Source organism: Eleutherodactylus coqui, chromosome 13 (genome assembly GCF_035609145.1).
Source record: "Eleutherodactylus coqui strain aEleCoq1 chromosome 13, aEleCoq1.hap1, whole genome shotgun sequence".
NCBI classification, from domain to species: Eukaryota; Metazoa; Chordata; class Amphibia; order Anura; family Eleutherodactylidae; genus Eleutherodactylus; species Eleutherodactylus coqui.
In genome coordinates this window covers 14347003-14371307 of record NC_089849.1, presented here as the reverse complement: position 1 = coordinate 14371307, position 24305 = coordinate 14347003, and the positions used below count along the sequence as shown (strand labels likewise).

At 48.1% G+C, this 24305-nt stretch overlaps 1 protein-coding gene across 3 annotated transcripts in view; it reads right to left on the bottom strand.

The window, feature by feature from the left end:
* The window catches only part of KCNQ2 (potassium voltage-gated channel subfamily Q member 2), a 96350-nt gene extending 87265 nt beyond the window's left edge, over positions 1–9085 (bottom strand). For all 3 annotated transcript variants that reach the window (XM_066588168.1, XM_066588169.1, XM_066588170.1), the window contains exon 1: positions 8773–9085. In XM_066588168.1, coding sequence (XP_066444265.1) covers positions 8773–9074 — 302 coding nt within the window. In that variant the 5' untranslated portion in view covers positions 9075–9085. The remainder of the gene's footprint in view (positions 1–8772) is intronic.
* Positions 9086–24305: the final 15220 nt, after the last annotated feature.

The window sequence follows — 24305 nt, the reverse complement described above, 5'->3', positions numbered from 1 at the left end:
CCCTAACCAGCTTAACTCTTGTCCCACCCCTGCTCAGCCAATGTACACCCTCACCCTGCTCAGCTCATGTCCCACCCCTGCTCAGTCCATATATATCCCTCATCCTGCTCAGCTAATGTCCCACCCCTGCTCAGTCCATGTACACCCTCACCCTGCTCAGCTCATGTCCCACCCCTGCTCAATTCATGAATGCTCCCAACATTAAAAAAATACAATTTCTTCTGTATTTGTATAAACCCCACAGGAAGCTTTTGTATTAGTTCTATGTGAGGTCTTCTTATGTGACAGAGGGGCTTTTGGTTTACCCCTTTAAAGCAGAATGCTCGCTCATATCAGCCGCGACGTCCTCGAGGCTGCCATTCATTAAGGTGGCCTTCACACAGGTGAGAAAATCGTGCGATTTTCTCACAATGCAAGAGTCACTGAAAACACGGGATTATGAAACAAATGATTTTCAATTGTTTTATTCTCATTTGTGATGTTTTTGGCAACACCAGCCACATTGAAAACAATGGGAGAACATCGCGATCCGCTGCTGTGGCTGTGACAGCTGGGCCGGGGGAATCCTTCAGCACCATGGGGAACCCCTTCAGACAATAAAGGGATTACCCGCAGTGATGAAATTTCAAAACGCCTCGCATCCAGGGCTTCCACATGGATTACAAGGGCGACATCGGACATGAATCAGGACCCAATATCAATCTCGCCAGTGTGAAGCCGTCCAGCAGAAAACACACTGCTGTAGGCGCAAATGAGCTCGGCAGTATGGAGAGTAGCTGTGTCTGAACGAGGGAAACAGTTCAAACTCCGCACCAGAGCACAAGAATTTGAAAAAGGCAGGGGGAAGATAGCGGCTGCTGATCGTCCCCACAGGATGTGTTCACTACATGTGGCGAAGATAGGGCAGGTCCGATATTTTCTCGGCCATGTATATCACGGCCATAGAGATCAGTGGTTTTGCTTTGCTTCGTTATCCGGCCATGATGATCATGGCTGTATAAGGGGGGAAAGCACGCTCATGCAGTTAAGCCCTAATTCTAGTGCGTGTAAAATCCCATAAGGACATGTTCAGACGGCGCAATGAATTTTTCCCCAGATCTGCGCCCCTAAAGACTGCAGCAGAAATCCACAGATGAGCTGCAGCTATCCAAATAATTGATTGCATGTCTGTACTCATATTTAGCGCATTTCAATGGGCAAATGAGAGTGTGGAATTCCTGATGTGAAGCATTCCGCGTGGAAACGGAACAGAATCCACATCAAGAACTAAGGTGTCAATTTTTTTTTTTCCGGTATATGGATTTCAAACTGCACTCTAGTATTCTACTCCAGAGCTGCACTCATTATTCTGCTGGTGGAGTCACTGTGTACATACATTACTTATCCAGTACTGATCCTGAGTTACATCCTGTATTATACCCCAGAGCTGCACTCACTATTCTGCTGGTGGAATCACTGTGTACATACATTACTTATCCTGTACTGCTCCTGAGTTACATCCTGTATTATACTCCAGAGCTGCACTCACTGTTCTGCTGGTGGAGTCACTGTGTACATACATTACTTATCCTGTACTGATCCTGGGTTACATCCTGTATTATACTCTAGAGCTGCACTCACTATTCTGCTGGTGGAGTCACTGTGTACATACATTACTTATCCTGTACTGATCCTGAGTTACATCCTGTATTATACCCCAGAGCTGCACTCACTATTCTGCTGGTGGAGTCACTGTGTACATACATTACTTATCCTGTACTGATCCTGAGTTACATCCTGTATTATACTCCAGAGCTGCACTCACTATTCTGCTGGTGCAGTCACTGTGTACATACATTACTTATCCTGTACTGATCCTGAGTTACATCCTGTATTATACTCCAGAGCTGCACTCACTATTCTGCTGGTGGAGTCACTGTACATGCATTTCTTAGGAGGAGTCAATTAAATTCTAGAGATTATGAAGAACTTCCTTCTACCTCTGCCACAACTTGAGGTTTCCATAAACATCACATGATCATATCGTAACGATGTGTGTAATTAGCACATTGCTAGCGAGTTCTCCCCTACAGCGAGGTCTGACCTTCAAGAGATAAATCATTTCCGTCTTATTAATGTGGACCCGTCATGAACACACAGGGAAGGACTTACACGATTTCCTTGCCATTGGCATTGGTGGTCCAGAAACGGCCATTGAAAAGTATGGACATAATGGGCACCCTGTCAAGATTTACTCTGCCAGCACTGGCTGCTGAATGAGCGGGCTCTTATAAGCAAGACCCCCATGATTGACATGTATGATATGTACAAGGGTGGTCTAAAATGGAACATGGAGACCATGACAAGGTACCTGCTCACCATACAGTCTAGACATCATACGCTTGGTCAAGGTTCATAAACCATGAGGCCTTGGGACTGTAGTGGCAGGGACACGAGGCGTGGAGCGATGCTTCAGACCCGCTCAGCTAAATACCATGTTGTCACCTCGTCCGTGTAGATAAACACATTTTCCTATCATCACTTTCGAGACTTTGTACCTTAGTTATTAAGATGGGACACAGACGTTCTCCTTATCAAGGTATCAATGCCCGGTTAAACTCCTGACCAAGCAGGCCTTGTGACAGTTTTCTTCAGAACCAGGAACATTTGTAGGGGCCACAGACCAAAAACATCAAAATGCGGACTTTTCCTTTGGGTGGTCTCCACCACTATAAGCCCCACGTTCCTAAATTATTTGCCCTCAGAGGTGTTACATAAACCTCCTGGGTCCTAATGCAATACCTCTAGCTGTGCCCTACCTACCATGTACCATTATAATACTGGTGTCTTCTTAGGTGAACTTTTGGACCCCCTCAGCTTTCAGGTCCCAGGTGCGGCTGCTTCCTCTGCACCCCCTATAGCTATACACTTCACCCCATCTCTTTATCATCCTCTGGCCATTATGACTCTCAAAGGATCCCATCTGCCTTGACTAGATGCATGGAGCCAATCCTGAGCTGTGCCACCCAACTTCACCGGCTCTGTAGTATCCACAGGGACTACCCTTTAGTATATATGGTCTTGGTCCCAATGTTAATCCCTGAGCAGCACATAGGTAAGGCCTGAAAATAAATACTTTAATTTACCCCATATCTCCAAGCTAAAAGCTGATGGGTCAAGATATGCAAAGGGGAGTCGGGATCTAGTGTCGGCCTTAGGTTAGATGGCACACTGTGCAGAATTATTTCTGGCACTCCCCTCCCCCTCTCATCACAAGAAAAAAAAACTAAATATATCGCACTAATAGACAGTCTGCCGATATTCTGCTTGTGCAGATAGCAGCAGCATAACATAAATACAGCATCAGAACCAGGGTCATACTATGAATACAACACCATAACCAAGATCATACTATAAATACAACACCAGAACCAAGCTCATAACATAAATACTGCAGAGAAACTAAGCTTATACCATAAATACAACACCAGAACCAAGCTCATAACATAAATACTGCAGAGGAACTAGGCTCATATCATAAATACAACACCAGAACCAAGCTCATAACATAAATACTGCAGAGGAACTAAGCTCATACCATAAATACAACACCAGAACCAGGGTCATACTATGAATACAACACCATAACCAAGATCATACCATAAATACAGAACCAGAACCAAGTTCATAACATAAATACTGCAGAAGAACTAAGCTTATACCATAAATACAACACCAGAACCAAGCTCATAACATAAATACTGCAGAAGAACTAAGCTTATACCATAAATACAACACCAGAACCAAGCTCATAACATAAATACTGCAGAGGAACTAGGCTCATGCCATAAATACAACACCAGAACCAAGCTCATAACATAAATACTGCAGAGGAACTAAGCTCATACCATAAATACAACACCAGAACCAGGGTCATACTATGAATACAACACCATAACCAAGATCATACCATAAATACAGCACCAGAGCCAAGCTCATAACATAAATACTGCAGAAGAACCAGGCTCATGCCATTAATACAACACCAGAACCCAGCCCATAACAAATATACAGCACAAGAACCAAGCTCATAACATAAATACAGCACTAGAACTAAGCTCAGTATATAAATACTGTAATAGAACTAAGCAACTGTAGTATGGGGTGTAGATGGGCCAACAGTGACACCTCAGAACATCAGAGGGAAAGAGAGACAGATAGAGAATAATTCATGTAGAACTCCAAGATGCTGCCACATGGAGGAAGGTGGTCATTTGGCCAAGCAGACCTAGGAGGGGTGATTGCCTCCAGCCTTCACCCGCCTGGTGCCCTTCCTACAAGCTGGTGTCTGGCACCCTGTGCAACCGCAAAGGTTGCACATAGCTAAGACCGGATATGTCAAGTGACCTTTGTTTTAATGATCGATGGGGGTCTCCTTTACCTTGACCCTCAACGATGCAAACCTCTGGAAGGATCTAAGACCAAAGACAAAGAAAAAAAGTTCCACTGGCCAACGGTAATCTTTTTGTTACCATACACATATATATTAGGGTCATGGGTGCTCGATTTCAGTCCCTTTAGCTATTTTTGCATTTCCCATGAGTAACCTGCACATCAAGTCTTCTTTTCAGTCTTCACATAACAATAACCAAGTCAGGATGTCGCACCTTCCTGAGCGCTTTTCACACCAACTGACAATCTGTGATGAACTCCATTGATTAGTGTTTGTGAATTAGGGTCTAATGTACCGTTTTGCTCTATACAATCTCACCACATGACACTGAACTAAAAGCGAGAAGATCTTGCAGGAAAATCAATCTTATGGTCATTCCAAGCAGCAAGAATAAGTCAAGGAATGTTCCATCGTCTGTCGGCTGATAGATAAGGAGGAGGTTAAGACTCTCCCTGAGGGCAGATGCTGTATGCATTCTCTACGCTAGAAGACGTGTTTCAGCTTTTGTGCTCTTCTCGACACACAGAAGAGATCCAGCTGTGACGTTGTAGATGCTTTGAATGGAAGATTCCCCCCCTTTTTGTGTCTACAAATTGTGGGATGGACCGAATTCAACAATAATATCTTCTATTTGCTTGGGAATCTAAGGAAAACATCAAGACTAAGCTCAAGTCGGAATAGGAAGCGACCACTGATCAAGACATCCCCACCGTATGAGCTATTATCATAGACTAAACATCACGTGAAGCCGTCTTCAGACATAGGTAGAGGGATAGTGGGGGCAGGTTTATGCTGGATCTCGAACTGTAAGGATGGCTGAAGAATTATGGTATCCAACTTGAGGAAGACATTGTTGGGGTGTGGTTGTCAAGAGACATATAGATGATAGATAGGCAATGTTCTACCATACTATGAGAAGATCCACACAGGATCCATATTCTACAGTCATACAGAACGCTATACAAACTCAACGTCATCTCGATACTGAATGACAGGAGCATTTGATGACAAAGGTGCAAACTCCAAACCAGCACAGAAGGGGTTAAACAATTTAATAAAAAGGAACCTTTCGTAAACCGAGAGCCTAGCTAACATGGGATAGGACCAGACATTCTGTAAATCTAGATCCAGAGCTTCTAGACAACCTCACGATCCTCAAGCTATGGGTTAAGCCACCATGAGGTTCGAAGTCATGAGCAACAAAACGCAATTCCACCCCCAACCTCCTTTATACAGGACCACATTCATGTCCTGCATCTTCTACATGTACTATAGTGAACCTTGACCATTAATAGTCCTTGGCCTGGTCTTCAAGTTTCCATCAAGCCTAGTAAACAAGTGCATAGGATCATGGAAGATGTTTGCAGTAAAGAAATTAGAGATGATGGCATCCTTCTTTATATATATATATACACTATGTGTTCTGTACCCCAATTTGGCACCCGGTAAAACACACATGGCTGCTTGGAGTCCTCCAGGAGACAATATGGTCCCTCAGATATATAAAGCATATATAGAACATGGACTCCTAAATCTGTAGGCAGTAAGGTGTGAATCGGGCAGGTTTCTTCAGAACCTCAAAACCACCCAGATCCCATCACTACTGAACCCCAACAATAATAATCAAACTATATCCACTGGTGCTTAGTCTTTCTGTAGAGTGCCCACCTCATATTTGGGGGTCAATGTGCTATTTCTCACCATTACCACCAACAATGCTTTTAAGAATACGTATTTTGCACCACTGAGAACAGAACCCCAAATCTTCAGCTCTTTGTAGGAGCATGATAGGCCGCATGACTTCAACATTGTACCCAACATTTCATAGGCACACTTCCTTTATTACAGTAAGTCCCCCTTAATGAAATAGCAATGGTATGTGTAAAGTGACCCCCAAATTGTGATCCATGAGACTCAAACTATAGTTTGGTCAACCTTAAACCTAAGATGACGGTATAGTCCTAGTGTAAACCACTGTCCTTTATTGCACCCAATGCACCCCAAAAATATCAATCAGACAACAGTCTTATCAGACCACATCTACCCTGGGGATCCAGGTTTAGACAACTGCTACACCTACTGTTAATATCCTGACACTATACAAGTGAGAAGCCTACATCAGAATCCAAGTAGTTACATATAGGCAGATCAGTCATTATTATTGCACCCTTCTATTGGGTGTACCCCACTGTATTGTGTTCTTTCTAAGTATATCCGAATTGTGTACCCCAAGTTGGCTATGTCCTATAGCTGGAAGAGACCCATTTATTGGGTAAACAGCTATTCACTGCTCCCCAATAAAGTGCTATACCTTATAGATCCATTTTGAGGGCACCCCATTAATGTATTGTAGTCTACTTATGCCACCCGGTGAGGGGTGTGTTCCAATGTCTCCTACACCTTATTATCCCAATGGCGTACCCAGTTATTCAATTCCCCCCACGTATGTACCCGAGTGCAACCCAGAGATCTTTTGTTGCCCCCATGATTGGGTACTAACACATAGAGATGCCAGGTGGATTTACTATACTCTAGTGATCCATTCTTGAGTGACCCCCATTTATGTATTGTGATCTATTGATTCCACCCACTGATGGATATGTTCCAAGTCGGCTATGCCCTATATCTGGCAGTTTCTTATTTATGGGGTACCCTGTTATGGGAAGCATTAAATAACCGGGTAGTGATCCATTCTTGAGTGCATCTCCTGTTGCTTTGTAAACTACAGATGCCACCTATTGATGGATATGTTCCAATATTGACTATGCCTTATAGCTGGCAGTGCCACATTTATGGGGCGTCCAGCTAGTCAGTGCTCCATACTAATATACCCCATTTATGCATTGTTAAGTAAACTCCCAATGATATATTGTAACCTTTTATTCAATGCCCGCCACTGATGTGCTGTACCCCAGTGATCCATTCTTGACAGCACCCCCATTGATGTTTTGCAGCCTACTGATGCCACCCATTGATGGATATGTTCCAGTGTTGAATATGTCCTACAGCTGGCAATGCCCCATTTATTGGGTACCGAGTTAGTCAGTGCTCCCCACTGATTTGCTGTACCCCAGTGATCCATTCTTGATTGCACCCCCTATGATGCATTGTAGCCTTCTGATGCCACCGACTGATGGATATCTTCCAATTTTGACTATGCCCTATAGCTGGCAATGCCCCGTTTATAGGATACCCTTTTATTCAGTGCTACCCCCCTTCCATACTGATGTACCCAAATTAAGTACACCCCACATTGAATTATTGTATCCTACTGATGCCACCCACTGATGAGTATCTTCCAGTTTTGACTATGCTCTATAGCTGGCAATACCCCATTCATAGGACAATCTGTTATTTAATGCTCCCCCCACTGATGTACCCAAATTAAGTACACCCCATTGAAGTACTGTAGTCAACTGATGCCACCCACTGATGGTTATGTTCCAATATTAACTATGCCCTGTAGTTGGCAGTGCCCCATTTACGGGTACCCTATCCCCCCACCGATGTACCCCAGTGATCCATTCCAGAGTGTACCCCCATGGATACATTGTAGCTTTCTGATGCCACCCACTGCTGGTTATGCTCCAATATTAACTATGCCCTGTAGTTGGCAGTGCCCCATTTACGGGTACCCTATCCCCCCACTGATGTACCCCAGTGATCCATTCCAGAGTGCACCCCCATGGATACATTGTAGCTTTCTGATGCCACCCATTGCTGGTTGTGCTCCAATATTAACTATGCCCTGTAGTTGGCAATGCCCCATTTACGGGTACCCGATGTACCCCAGTGATCCATTCGAGAGTGCACCCCCATGGATACATTGTAGCTTTCTGATGCCACCCACTGCTGGTTATGCTCCAATATTAACTATGCCCTGTAGTTGGCAATGCCCCATTTACGGGTACCCTATCCCCCACCGATGTACCCTAGTGATCCATTCCAGAGTGTACCCCCATGGATACATTGTAGCTTTCTGATGCCACCCATTGCTGGTTGTGCTCCAATATTAACTATGCCCTGTAGTTGGCAATGCCCCATTTACGGGTACCCTATCCCCCACCGATGTACCCCAGTGATCCATTCTTGAGTGTACCCCCATGGATACATTGTAGCTTTCTGATGCCACACATTGCTGGTTATGCTCCAATATTAACTATGCCCTGTAGTTGGCAATGCCCCATTTACGGGTACCCTATCCCCCCACCGATGTACCCCAGTGATCCATTCCAGAGTGCACCCCCATGGATACATTGTAGCCTTCTGATGCCACCCACTGATGGATACCTTCTTGCCTATGCCCTACAGCTGGCAATGCCCCACCGAGGGGTACTCACACATAGGCATGGTAGATGAAGGTCCAGCCCCGGGGTCTCTCCAGCACATTGTACAGGAAATTCTGCAGCTTGCGGTAGAAGGCGTTGCGCTTGGGGGGCTTCCCGGTCCCCGGCACCGCCGAGCGGCTCTTTGTGCTGAGGATGCTGCTCCTCTTTGTGTTGTGTTCGGAGCCATCGATGAGGAGGGCCCCGTCCCTGCTGCATTCCGGGGCCCCTGGGTCCAGCCCCACGAAGCCCACCTTCAGCTTCTTCTCCCCGGTGGGGCCGGGGTAGACCCCCCCATTGCGGGATTTCTGCACCATGCTCAGTGACTAGGGGGTCTCCATGCTGGATGCGGGGCAGGCCGGGGGGTCTCTCCGGGTGGGGGGCTCATGTCCCTGGATGGGGTGATGATGAATGCAGCTGCTGGATGCACTGAATCTCTGCAATCCGCTCTCCGGAGCCCTGCCTCCTCCTAGACTGGCAGCCGCTCACCTCCCTGTTTAACCCTTTGTGCAAGCTGCCAGGGCAGCATTAATCTATTACTAGGGAGAGGGGCTGCCAGCTGATCCCCGCCCCCACTGCAAGAAGTAGTGCTCTTACTGCTCCTGCTGCAGAACCTCTCTAGCTACCAGCTGTCTGTCATCCTCCTATGACTGCCGCTGCAGAACCTCTCTAGCTGCCACTCATCTCCTATGGGTGCCAGCTGTCAGCAACCTTCTATGGCTGCAGATTGTCAATCATCCTCTACTACTGCAAGCTGAGTTGCTGCTGCAGAACCTCTCTAGCTACAAGCTGTCAATCATCTTCTCTAAGCAGCAAACTGTCAACCATCTCCTATGGTTGCAAGTTTGCAATCACCCATCTAGCTGCAAACTGTCAGTCATCCCCTTTAACTGCAAGCTGGAACTGCTGCAGAACCTCTCTAGCTACAAGCTGTCTCTCATCTTCTTTGGGTGCGTATTGTCAATCATCTATTGTTGTAAGCTGAGTTGTTGCTGCAGAACCTCTTTAGCTGTAAGTCATCCCCTCTAATTGCAAACTGTCAGTCATCAATGCCAATGATACCCTATGGGTGAAAACTGCCAATCACCCTATAGCAGTAACGGGGTTTCCATGTCCGACAGCCACCAACTTGTGACGTACGGCACCAAGGGGCAAACTGCCGGATCGACTTATTTCCATCTCTCCGGATCCTGCACTCATGCAAGATGGAGTGCAAATCGCACCCTGCGCGGTCTAGCACGCCCCAACACACCGCCACCGCTGACCGTTTCTGACAGGTAGGCCAGCCACCTCGGTTTCCACCTGCTGATACTCGACTAACACACTACGGGGTTATGGATCACTTAAAGCGGCAAGGATGACGGAATAAAGCTTTATTCTAAAAAACGGTTAGCAGTGTTTGGGTAAAAATATACAAAAGGAGATATTTTGGGTAAGGAGCTACAAAAACACAAAAAACTGCATGGAAACACAAAGGAAGGAAGTAATAGAGAATAGCAGTCTATGACGTTGCTTCAAATAGTCCTCGGGCGCAGAGCACGCAGAACAGGGGACAGTCCTGCATTTAGTTGCCACTCTTAACAATGGGGGGGGGGGACCCTTTCAGTTTTAAAGTCCCTCTGGGTCCCACCTCTGCCATCCTGATTACATCACCGAGGTCTGGCTAAGTAGATACACAGATCTTCCCCCGGATGGAAACCCAATTTAACAGTTAGGCCATATTTTCCTAGGAGGCCCTCCAATAGGAGAGCTATGGCCGCCATATTTCATATCATTAATTTACCTATCAGTGGATACCAAACATGATATGCAACAGATGATTAACTTCGCAGGTATGTGATTCTGTGGGTTTTGGGAGTGGAGTGAATGCACTGCGTCCGTGGTACACTCACGGTTTTGAAAATATAATTGCTGTTAACCCTCGAATGCCCTAGAATGCTCATTAGTAGTTCTTTCTTTGTCCCATCTCAGTGGTGGGAAATTGCAGTCAGCAAGTCTGGAGGATGCGTATTGGAGGGGCAGGGAGACAATGGGATTTCCTGCAAATGGTTAAAGATTCAGCTACCTTGCTGGTCTCAAAAGTAGCAAACTGGATTAAATGTCCCTCCGGTAAAGGTGTGAGAGACAGTTGAACGAATATTGGTGAGTTCTGCTAGGCAGGAAATACACTTAAACATAGAATCCTATAAGGGTAGAGTTGGAGGGGACCTCCAGGGTCATCGGGTCCGACCCCCGGCTCAGTGCAGGATTCACTAAATCATCCCAGGCAGATATTTATCCAACCTTTATTTGAGCACTTCTATTGAAGGAGAACTCCCCACCTCCCGTGGTAACCTGTTCCACTCATTGATCCCCCTCACTGTCTAATATCTAATCTGTGTCTCCTCCCTTTCAGTTTCATCCCCTTGCTTCTAGTCTTTCCTTGTGCAAATGAGAATAGGGCTGATCCCTCTGCACTGTGACAGCCCTTCAGATATTTGTAGACCGCTAAGTCTCCTCTCAGCCTTTTCTTCTGCAAGCTTAACATTCCCAGATCCTTTAACCATTCCTCATAGGACATGATTTGCAGACCGCTCACCATCTTGGTAACTCTTCTCTGAACTTGCTCCAGTCTTTCTATGTCTTTTTTAAAGTGTGGTGCCCAGAACTGGACACAGTATTCCAGATGAGGTCTGACTGAGGAAGGCCGCCTGCACATGGGCGGAAATCCCGCGGCGGTATTTCCCGCGGGATTTCCGCCACTGAAAGTTTGCATAGGAGTGCATTACAATACGCACTCCTATGCAGACGGCCGCGGTTTCGCCGCGCGAAATCTCGCGCGGCAAACAAGCCGCGGCATGTCCTATTTTTGTGCGGGGCTCGCACTCACCCGGCCGCCGGCTCCGGTCTGCGCATGCGCCGGCTGCGCGGCAGCCGGCACATGAAAGAGCCGGGGCCGCCAGGCGCGGGTGAGTACGCGCTCGTTCCTGCAGGCTCTCGGGTCGGGTCCCGCGGCGAGAATTTTCGCTGCTGGATCCGACCCGCTCGTCTGCAGGCGGCCGAAGAGTAGAGGGGGATAATTACCTCACGTGATCTAGACTCTCTGCTTCTCTTAACACATCCCAGAACTCTGTTTGCCTTTTTTGCTGCTGCATCACATTGTTGACTCATGTTCAGTCTATGATCTATTAGTATACCCAAGTCTTTTTCACATTTGCTACTGCTTAGCCCAATTCCTCCCATTCTGTATGTGCTTTTTACATTTTTCTTATCCAGATGTAGAACTTTGCATTTCTCCTTGTTAAATACTATTCTGTTAGTCGCTGCCCACTGTTCAAGATTTTCTAGATCTTTTTGAATCCTCTCTCTCTTCCCTAGTGTTAGCTATCCCTCCTAGCTTTGTGTCATCGGCAAATTTGATCAGTTTCCCCTCAATTCCTTCCTCCAGATCATTTATAAAAATGTTGGCCAACACTGGGCCCAGGACAGAGCCTTGTGGTTCCCCACTTGATACATTCTTCCACTTGGATGTGCAGCCATTTATGACCACTCTTTGAGTACGATCACTCAGCCAGCTGTGAATCCACCTAACAGTTGCCTTTTCAATCCCATAGTTGGTCCTTTTTTCAATAAGTGTGGTATGAGATACTTTGTCAAATGCTTTACTAAGGTCAAGAAAAACTATACCCACCACATTTCCCTGATCAACCCAGTTGGTGATTCTGTCATAGAAGGAAATTAGATTTGTCTGGCATGACTTGTTTGTTACAAACCCATGCTGGCTCTGGTTAATTACTCCATTCTCATCCAAGTACTTGCATACATACTTTCCCGGTATAAAAGTCAGGCTCACAGGCCTGTAGTTCCCTGGATCCACCTTCTTCCCTTTTTTTGAAGATAGGGACAACATTTGCCCTTTTCCAATCTTATGGGACTTCTGTTCTCCCAGATCCACTCAACATTTCCCAGACCAGAAATTTGGAAGATTGATATGTAAAGATGGGTGATGATCTACCAGTATAATTTCATCACATCCCATCTACCTGCAAACTGTCAATCATCTCCTATAGCTGCAAACTGTCAATCATAGAACCCTTTTACACGGAATGATTACCGTTAAAAAAAAAAAAAAGTCGGTGGATTGTGCAATTTTAAACAATAATCATATGTTGTAAATGCGGCCAACGATTGAACATTCGTCTGTTTCATGCATAAAATCGTTCACTCGTTTGCACATGGTTGTATGTAAGCAGCGATCATTTAGTCTATTACACGCACTGATAAAGGGAAAGTGAACGACTGAACGACTTGCAAGCGAACAAGCGAATTATTTCCCTGCCTGTATAAACAGCCCCTATGGATGCAAGCTGCCAATCATCCACTATGCCTGCAAATGCGAATCCTCAATTAGGGCTGCAAGCTCAGTTGCTGCTGCAGAACCTCTCTAGCTACAAGCTGACAATCATCTTCCCTAAGCTACAAACTGTTAATCATCATTTATGGCTGCAAACTGCCAATCATCTCCTGTGGATGGAAGCTGCCAATCATCCCATCTAGCTGCACACTGCCAGCCACCACTTATGGCAGCAAACTGTCAGTTATCCCCTCTGTCTGCAAGCTGTCAATCATCCTCTATAGACGCAAGCTATCAATCCCCCTCTCTAGCTGCAAGCTGTCAATCATCCTCTATGGCTGCCAGCTGGAGCTGCTGCAGAACATCTCTAGCTGCAAGCTGACAATCATCCTCTATGGCTGCCAGCTGGAGCTGCTGCACAACATCTCTAGCTACAAGCTGCCAATAATCTCTAGCTACAAACTGTCACTCATCTACTATGACTGCAAGCTATAAATCATGCCCTATGGCTACAAGTTATACTATTATATCCACCCTCAAAAGAGGAGACAATTACATAGAATATATCAGAATAAGGTAATATATCATATAGAATGGTGGGGCTATGTTAATTAATAGAGATGAGCGAACGTACTCGGTTCGGGTGTTTTTGGACCCGAGCACCGCTTTTTCTGAGTAACTGACTACTTGGACGAAAAGATTCGGGGGGCGCCGGGGAGGGGGGGGGGGGGCGCGGGGGGTTGCAGAGGGGAGTGGGGGGGGGGGGGAGAGAGAGCTCCCCCCTGTTCCCCACTGCTACCCCCGCTCCACCACGCCGCCACCCGAATCTTTTCGTCCAAGTAGTCAGTTACTCGGAAAAAGCGGTGCTCGGGTCCAAAAACACCCGAACCAAGTACGCTCGCTCATCTCTATTAATGAACACATATATGGGACTCACCAGGTATGAAGCCGGTCCAGGTTAACAGGACTCCCTCCTATGGTCCGGGGATCGCAGAAATCCGGGGTCATATAGTCCTCGGTAGACTACAGTGGAGTAAAAGTCAAAGAGACCAAAAAACTATCCTTGCGCTACTAAAACCCCCTCAGTGAAGTAAGGCATAGTTTTCAGTATTGTTTCCCCAATTAATCTAGTAGCACAAGGAGAGCTTTTTGGTCTCTTTGACTTTGACTCCACTATGGCTACAAGTTGTAATCATCCCCTATGGGTGCAAGCTGCCTATTATTGACAATGCCAAAATGAACATTATATTAGTAGCCGCTAGTTCTGATAAGTCAAGTCATAGATTGGGCTGTGCTATTATTTGAGCACTGTATGGCGGCATTATATGGGAACTCAATGGTAGTTAAAAGGGTTGTCCCGGATTAGAAAAATATAGCTGCTTTCTTCCAAACACAGCACCACCATTGTCCGTGAGTTATGTCTGGTATTGCAGCGCCGCTCCAATTCACTTCAATGGAGCTGAGCTGTAATGCCACACACAACCCTATGGACAAGGGTGGTGCTGTTTTTGGAGGAAAGCAGTCATTTTCCAAACTCTGGACAACCCCATTCAGGGGGTTAGCCCGGACTTATTCTCAGTATAAGTTATCAATAATTGATCCGTGGGGGTCCACCACTTAAGATTCCCGCAGATCGCTGGACTGCTGTCAATACAGATAGCGCTGTCAATATTGCAGCAGCCCAGGTTGGTACTGCAGGCACAGCTCCCAATGAATGCAGCAGGAGCTGTGCCTGCAGTACCAATCTGGGCCACTGTAATATGGACAGTGCTATCTGCTTCCAGCACTGTCCACACTGACAGTGGGCTCAGCAATAAGCTGATCGAAGGATATGTCATCAATAGTAAAAGTTTTGGAAAACCCTTTTAACTCAAACATTCTATGGCTATATTATTTAGAATACTATTACAGCTTCCAAAAAATTAAGGGGCGACAAAAAAATGTCCAGAGGTCTCCACACACCGCTTCCCTGTAGGCTTACATAGCTCCAGCGGGTGGAGTGGAGGTCAATCCCATGATTGCTATAATAACACAGAATGGAGTTTCAGAAAGCGACAATGATTGTGGGCGCTGCCAGGAGGTCTGAGGGCTGCCAGGAGGTCTGAGGGCTGCCAGGAGGTCTGAGGGCTGCCAGGAGGGCTCAGCGCTGCTAGAAGAGAAGCACCCCAAATGTAGAGGGGGAGGGAGGCCAAAGGCGTCATCTGAAAACTATCAGCATGGCTGAACCTGTGCCAGCCTCTATATACTGTGCATGAGGCTATTTGGGAAAGATGAGAAATATGATGGGAACCTCCGTGAGTCCTCTGCAGTCATCTGCTGATCCGGTGTCATCATGGTGACTGTACAGTACTGAGCCATCACTCCATCCAGGACAGAACTCGGGGACAAACACCAAACTGTAGTGTGTCAGTGTAGGTCCCCCCAAGTATCAACGTGTCATTATCCCCAAGTGCAACTGTATCATTATCCTGTACCCCAAGTGTAAGTATGTCATTATGTGTGCAACAATCCTGCACCCCAAGTGTCAGTATACTATTATCTTGTACCCCAAGTATCAGCGTGGGGTCATTATCCTGTACTCCAAGTGTCAGTATGCCATTATCCTGCACCCCACGTATTAGTGTGCCTGTACCCCAACTGCAAGTGTATTATTATCCTGTAACCCAAGTGTCTGTGTGTGATTATGCTGTACCCCAAGTACCAGTGTATCATTATCCCATCCCCCAAGTGTCAGCATGGGGTGATTATCCTGTACCCTAAGTGCCAATGTAACAATATCCCGTACCCCAAATATCAGTGTGTCATTATCCTGTACCCCAAGTGTCAGTATTCTACTATTTTGTACCCCAAGTATCAGTGTGGGGTAATTATCCTGTACCTCAAGTGTCAGTGTATCATTATCCTGTACTCCAAGTGCCTGTGTGTCTTCCTGTACCCCAAGTGTCAGCGTGTCATTATCATGTCCCCCAAGTGTCACTGTGCTGTTATCCTGAGCCCCAAGTGATAGTGTATCATTATCTTGTAACCAAAGTATCAGTGTGCCATTATACCGTACCCCAGGTATTAGGGTGGGGTAATTATCCTGTACCCTAAGTGATAGCGTATCATTATCCTGTCCCCCAAGCATCAGTGTGTCATTATCCCGTCCCCCAAGTATCAGCGTGTCATTATCCTGTCCCCCAAGTGTCAGCGTGTCATTATCCTGTCCCCCTAGTGTCAGCGTGTCATTATCCGGTCCCCCAAGTGTCAGTGTGTCATTATCCTGTCCCCCAAGTGTCAGTGTGTCATTATCCTGACCCCCAAGTGTCAGTGTGTCATTATCCTGTCCCCCAAGCATCAGTGTGTCATTATCCGGTACCCCAAGTATCAGCATGTCATTATCCTGTACCCCAAGTGTCAGCGGGTCATTATCCTGGCCCCCAAGTACCAGCATGTTATTATCCTGTACCCCAAGTATCAGCGTGTCAGTATCCCGTCCCCCAAGTGTCAGCGGGTCATTATCCCGTCCCCCAAGTATCAGTGTGTCATTATCCTGTCCCCCAAGTGTCAGCGGGTCATTATCCCGTCCCCCAAGTGTCAGCGTGTCATTATCCCGTCCCCCAAGTGTCAGCGTGTCATTATCCTGTACCCCAAGTATCAGCGTGTCATTATCCCGTCCCCCAAGTGTCAGGGTGTCATTATCCTGTCCCCCAGATATCAGCGTGTTATTATCCTGTCGCCCAAGTAGCAGCGTGTCATTATCCTGTACCCCAAGTATCAGCGTGTCATTATCCTGTCCCCCAAGTATCAGCGTGTCATTATCCCATCCGCCAAGTGTCAGCGTGTCATTATCCTGTCCCCAAGTGTCAGCGTGTCATTATCCCGTCCCCCCAAGTATCAGTGTGTCATTATCCCGTCCCCCAAGTGTCAGCGTGTCATTATCCCATCCGCCAAGTGTCAGCGTGTCATTATCCCGTGCCCCAAGTACCAGCGTGTTATTATCCTGTCCCCCAAGTATCAGCGTGTCACTATCCCGTCCCCCAAGTATCACCGTGTCATTATCCCGTCCCCCAAGTGTCAGCGTGTCATTATCCTGTCCCCCAAGTGTCAGCGTGTCATTATCCTGTCCCCCAAGTACCAGCGTGTTATTATCCTGTCCCCCAAGTATCAGCGTGTCACTATCCCGTCCCCCAAGTATCACCGTGTCATTATCCCGTCCCCCAAGTGTCAGCGTGTCATTATCCCGTCCCCCAAGTATCAGCGTGTCATTATCCTGTCCCCCAAGTATCAGCGTGTCATTATCCCGTCCCCCAAGTGTCAGCGTGTCATTATCCTGTCCCCCAAGTATCAGCGTGTTAATATCCTGTCGCCCAATTATCAGTGTGTCATTATCCCGTCCCCCAAGTATCAGCGTGTCATTATCCTGTCCCCCAAGTATCAGCGTGTCATTATCCTGTCCCCCAAGTATCAGCGTGTCATTATCCTGTCCCCCAAGTGTCAGCGTGTCATTATCCTGTCCCCCAAGTACCAGCGTGTTATTATCCTGTCCCCCAAGTATCAGCGTGTCACTATCCCATCCCCCAAGTATCACCGTGTCATTATCCCGTCCCCCAAGTGTCAGTGTGTCATTATCCCGTCCCCCAAGTGTCAGCGGGTCATTATTCCGTCCCCCAAGTATCAGTGTGTCATTATCCCGTCCCCCAAGTGTCAGCGTGTCATTATCCTGTCCCCCAAGTATCAGCGTGTCATTATCCCGTCCCCCAAGTGTCAGCGTGTCATTATCCTGTCCCCCAAGTATCAGCGTGTCATTATCCCATCCCCCAAGTGTCAGCTTGTCATTATCCCGTCCCCCAATTATCAGTGTGTCATTATCCCGTCCCCCAAGTATCAGCGCGTTAATATCCTGTCGCCCAATTATCAGTGTGTCATTATTCTGCACCCCAAGTATCAGCGTGACATTATCCCATCCCCCAAGTGTCAATGTGTCATTATCCCGTCCTCCAGGTGTCAGCCTGTCATTATCCTGTCCCCCAACTGTCAGCGTGTCATTATCCTGTACCCCAAGTATCAGCGTGCCATTATCCTGTCCCCCAAGGATCAGTGTGTCATTATCCCGTCCCCCAAGTGTCAGCGTGCCATTATCCCGTCCCCCAAGTGTCAGCGTGTCATTATCCCGTCCCCCAAATGTCAATGTGTCATTATCCCGTCCTCCAGCTGTCAGCCTGTCATTATCCTGTCCCCCAAGTGTCAGCGTGTCATTATCCCGTCCCCCAAATATCAGCGTATCATTATCCCATCCCTCCAGTGTCAGCGTGTCATTATCCCATCCCCCAAGCATCAGTGTGTCATTATCCCGTCCCCCTAGTGTCAGCGTGTCATTATCCCGTCCCCCAAGTGTCAGCATGTCATTATCCCATCCCCCAAGTGTCAGCGTGTCATTATCCCATCCCCCAAGCATCAGTGTGTCATTATCCCGTCCCCCTAGTGTCAGCGTGTCATTATCCCGTCCCCCAAGTGTCAGCGTGTCATTATCCCTTCCCCCAAGTGTCAGCGTGTCATTATCCCATCCCCCAAGTGTCAGCGTGTCATTATCCCGTCCCCCAAGTGTCAGCGTGTCATTATCCTGTCCCCCAAGTGTCAGCGTGTCATTATCCCGTCCCCCAAGTATCAGTGTGTCATTATCCTGACCCCCAAGTATCAGCGGGTCATTATTCTGTCCCCCAAGTGTCAGCGTGTCATTATCCCGACCCCCAAGTGTCAGCGAGTCATTATTCTGTCCCCCAAGTGTCAGCGTGTCATTATCCTGCACCCCAAGTATCAGCGTGTCATTATCCCATCCCCCAAGTGTCAGTGTGTCATTATCCCATCCCCCAAATGTCAGCGTGTCATTATCCTGTCCCCCAAGTGTCACTGTGTCATTATCCTGTCCCCCAGGTGTCAGTGTGTCATTATCCTGTCCCCCAAGTGTCAGTGTGTCATTATCCCGTCCCCTAAGTATCAGCGTGTCATTATCCTGTCCCCCAAGTGTCAGTGTGTCATTATCCTGTCCCCCAAGTATCAGCGTGTCATTATCCTGTCCCCCAAGTGTCAGCGTGTCATTATCCTGCACCCCAAGTATCAGTGTGTCATTATCCCGTCCCCCAAGTATCAGCGTGTCATTATCCCGTCCCCCAAGTGTCAGCGTGTCATTATCCCGTCCCCCAAGTGTCAGCGTGTCATTATCCCGTCCCCCAAGTATCAGCATGTCATTATGCTGTCCCCCAAGTGTCAGTGTGTCATTAGCCCGTCCCCCAAGTGTCAGCGTGTCATTATTCTGTCCCCTAAGTGTGAGTGTGTCATTATCCCATCCCCCAAGTGTCAGCATGTCATTATCCCGTCCCCCAAGTGTCAGCGTGTCATTATCCCGTCCCCCAAGTGTCAGCGTGTCATTATCCCTTCCCCCAGGTGTCATTGTGTCATTATCCAGTCCCCCAAGTATCAGCGTGTCATTATCCTGTCCCCCAGGTGTCAGTGTGTCATTATCCTGTCCCCCAAGAGTCAGGGTGTCATTATCCTGACCCCCAAGTATCAGTGTGTCATTATCCTGTCCCCCAAGTGTCAGCGTGTCATTATCCCGTCCCCCAAGTGTCAGCGTGTCATTATCCTGTCCCCCAACTATCAGCATGTCATTATGCTGTCCCCCAAGTGTCAGTGTGTCATTATCCTGTCCCCCAAGAGTCAGGGTGTCATTATCCTGACCCCCAAGTATCAGTGTGTCATTATCCTGTCCCCCAAGTGTCAGCGTGTCATTATCCCGTCCCCCAAGTGTCAGCGTGTCATTATCCTGTCCCCCAACTATCAGCATGTCATTATCCTGTCCCCCAAGTGTCAGCGTGTCATTATCCTGCACCCCAAGTATCAGTGTGTCATTATCCCGTCCCCCAAGTGTCAGCGTGTCATTATCCTGTCCCCCAAGTGTCAACGTGTCATTATCCCGTCCCCCAAGTGTCAGTTTGTCATTATCCCGTCCCCCAAGTATCAGCGTGTCATTATCCCGTCCCCCAAGTGTCAGCGTGTCATTATCCCGTCCCCCAAGTATCAGTGTGTCATTATCCTGTCCCCCAAGTGTCAGCGTGTCATTATCCTGCACCCCAAGTATCAGTGTGTCATTATCCCGTCCCCCAAGTATCAGCGTGTCATTATCCCGTCCCCCAAGTGTCAGCATGTCATTATCCCGTCCCCCAAGTGTCAGCGTGTCATTATCCCGTCCCCCAAGTATCAGCATGTCATTATGCTGTCCCCCAAGTGTCAGTGTGTCATTATCCCGTCCCCCAAGTGTCAGCGTGTCATTATTCTGTCCCCTAAGTGTGAGCGTGTCATTATCCCATCCCCCAAGTGTCAGCATGTCATTATCCCGTCCCCCAAGTGTCAGCGTGTCATTATCCCGTCCCCCAAGTGTCAGCGTGTCATTATCCCGTCCCCCAGGTGTCAGTGTGTCATTATCCCGTCCCCCAAGTATCAGTTTGTCATTATCCCGTCCCCCAAGTATCAGCGTGTCATTATCCCGTCCCCCAAGTGTCAGCGTGTCATTATCCCGTCCCCCAAGTGTCAGTGTGTCATTATCCTGTCCCCCAAGTGTCAGCGTGTCATTATCCCGTCCCCCAAGTATCAGTGTGTCATTATCCTGTCCCCCAAGTATCACCGTGTCATTATCCTGTCCCCCAAGTGTCAGCGTGTCATTATCCTGCACCCCAAGTATCAGTGTGTCATTATCCCGTCCCCCAAGTATCAGCGTGTCATTATCCCGTCCCCCAAGTGTCAGCGTGTCATTATCCCGTCCCCCAAGTGTCAGCGTGTCATTATTCTGTCCCCTAAGTGTGAGTGTGTCATTATCCCATCCCCCAAGTGTCAGCATGTCATTATCCCGTCCCCCAAGTGTCAGCATGTCATTGTCCCGTCCCCCAAGTGTCAGCGTGTCATTATCCCGTCCCCCAGGTGTCAGTGTGTCATTATCCAGTCCCCCAAGTATCAGCGTGTCATTATCCTGTCCCCCAGGTGTCAGTGTGTCATTATCCTGTCCCCCAAGAGTCAGGGTGTCATTATCCTGACCCCCAAGTATCAGTGTGTCATTATGCTGTCCCCCAAGTGTCAGTGTGTCATTATCCCGTCCTCCAAGTGTCAGTGTGTCATTATCCTGTCCCCCAAGTGTCAGCGTGTCATTATCCTGCACCCCAAGTATCAGTGTGTCATTATCCCGTCCCCCAAGTATCAGCGTGTCATTATCCCGTCCCCCAAGTGTCAGCGTGTCATTATCCCGTCCCCCAAGTGTCAGCGTGTCATTATCCCGTCCCCCAAGTATCAGCATGTCATTATGCTGTCCCCCAAGTGTCAGTGTGTCATTAGCCCGTCCCCCAAGTGTCAGCGTGTCATTATTCTGTCCCCTAAGTGTGAGTGTGTCATTATCCCATCCCCCAAGTGTCAGCATGTCATTATCCCGTCCCCCAAGTGTCAGCGTGTCATTATCCCGTCCCCCAAGTGTCAGCGTGTCATTATCCCGTCCCCCAGGTGTCAGTGTGTCATTATCCCGTCCCCCAAGTGTCAGTTTGTCATTATCCCGTCCCCCAAGTATCAGCGTGTCATTATCCCGTCCCCCAAGTGTCAGCGTGTCATTATCCCATCCGCCAAGTGTCAGTGTGTCATTATCCTGTCCCCCAAGTGTCAGCGTGTCATTATCCCGTCCCCCAAGTATCAGTGTGTCATTATCCTGTCCCCCAAGTATCAGCTTGTCATTATCCTGTCCCCCAAGTGTCAGCGTGTCATTATCCTGCACCCCAAGTATCAGTGTGTCATTATCCTGTCCCCCAAGTATCAGCTTGTCATTATCCTGTCCCCCAAGTGTCAGCGTGTCATTATCCCGTCCCCCAAGTATCAGCGTATCATTATCCCGTCCCCCAAGTATCAGCGTGTCATTATCCCGTCCCCCAAGTGTCAGCGTGTCATTATCCCGTCCCCCAAGTGTCAGCGTGTCATTATTCTGTCCCCTAAGTGTGAGTGTGTCATTATCCCATCCCCTAAGTGTCAGCATGTCATTATCCCGTCCCCCAAGTGTCAGCGTGTCATTATCCCGTCCCCCAAGTATCAGCGTGTCATTATCCTGTCCCCCAAGTATCAGCGTGTCATTATCCTGTCCCCCAAGTATCAGCGTGTCATTATCCTGTCCCCCAAGTGTCAGCGTGTCATTATCCTGTCCCCCAAGTACCAGCGTGTTATTATCCTGTCCCCCAAGTATCAGCGTGTCACTATCCCATCCCCCAAGTATCACCGTGTCATTATCCCGTCCCCCAAGTGTCAGTGTGTCATTATCCCGTCCCCCAAGTGTCAGCGGGTCATTATTCCGTCCCCCAAGTATCAGTGTGTCATTATCCCGTCCCCCAAGTGTCAGCGTGTCATTATCCTGTCCCCCAAGTATCAGCGTGTCATTATCCCGTCCCCCAAGTGTCAGCGTGTCATTATCCTGTCCCCCAAGTATCAGCGTGTCATTATCCCATCCCCCAAGTGTCAGCTTGTCATTATCCCGTCCCCCAATTATCAGTGTGTCATTATCCCGTCCCCCAAGTATCAGCGCGTTAATATCCTGTCGCCCAATTATCAGTGTGTCATTATTCTGCACCCCAAGTATCAGCGTGACATTATCCCATCCCCCAAGTGTCAATGTGTCATTATCCCGTCCTCCAGGTGTCAGCCTGTCATTATCCTGTCCCCCAACTGTCAGCGTGTCATTATCCTGTACCCCAAGTATCAGCGTGCCATTATCCTGTCCCCCAAGGATCAGTGTGTCATTATCCCGTCCCCCAAGTGTCAGCGTGCCATTATCCCGTCCCCCAAGTGTCAGCGTGTCATTATCCCGTCCCCCAAATGTCAATGTGTCATTATCCCGTCCTCCAGCTGTCAGCCTGTCATTATCCTGTCCCCCAAGTGTCAGCGTGTCATTATCCCGTCCCCCAAATATCAGCGTATCATTATCCCATCCCTCCAGTGTCAGCGTGTCATTATCCCATCCCCCAAGCATCAGTGTGTCATTATCCCGTCCCCCTAGTGTCAGCGTGTCATTATCCCGTCCCCCAAGTGTCAGCATGTCATTATCCCATCCCCCAAGTGTCAGCGTGTCATTATCCCATCCCCCAAGCATCAGTGTGTCATTATCCCGTCCCCCTAGTGTCAGCGTGTCATTATCCCGTCCCCCAAGTGTCAGCGTGTCATTATCCCTTCCCCCAAGTGTCAGCGTGTCATTATCCCATCCCCCAAGTGTCAGCGTGTCATTATCCCGTCCCCCAAGTGTCAGCGTGTCATTATCCTGTCCCCCAAGTGTCAGCGTGTCATTATCCCGTCCCCCAAGTATCAGTGTGTCATTATCCTGACCCCCAAGTATCAGCGGGTCATTATTCTGTCCCCCAAGTGTCAGCGTGTCATTATCCCGACCCCCAAGTGTCAGCGAGTCATTATTCTGTCCCCCAAGTGTCAGCGTGTCATTATCCTGCACCCCAAGTATCAGCGTGTCATTATCCCATCCCCCAAGTGTCAGTGTGTCATTATCCCATCCCCCAAATGTCAGCGTGTCATTATCCTGTCCCCCAAGTGTCACTGTGTCATTATCCTGTCCCCCAGGTGTCAGTGTGTCATTATCCTGTCCCCCAAGTGTCAGTGTGTCATTATCCCGTCCCCTAAGTATCAGCGTGTCATTATCCTGTCCCCCAAGTGTCAGTGTGTCATTATCCTGTCCCCCAAGTATCAGCGTGTCATTATCCTGTCCCCCAAGTGTCAGCGTGTCATTATCCTGCACCCCAAGTATCAGTGTGTCATTATCCCGTCCCCCAAGTATCAGCGTGTCATTATCCCGTCCCCCAAGTGTCAGCGTGTCATTATCCCGTCCCCCAAGTGTCAGCGTGTCATTATCCCGTCCCCCAAGTATCAGCATGTCATTATGCTGTCCCCCAAGTGTCAGTGTGTCATTAGCCCGTCCCCCAAGTGTCAGCGTGTCATTATTCTGTCCCCTAAGTGTGAGTGTGTCATTATCCCATCCCCCAAGTGTCAGCATGTCATTATCCCGTCCCCCAAGTGTCAGCGTGTCATTATCCCGTCCCCCAAGTGTCAGCGTGTCATTATCCCTTCCCCCAGGTGTCATTGTGTCATTATCCAGTCCCCCAAGTATCAGCGTGTCATTATCCTGTCCCCCAGGTGTCAGTGTGTCATTATCCTG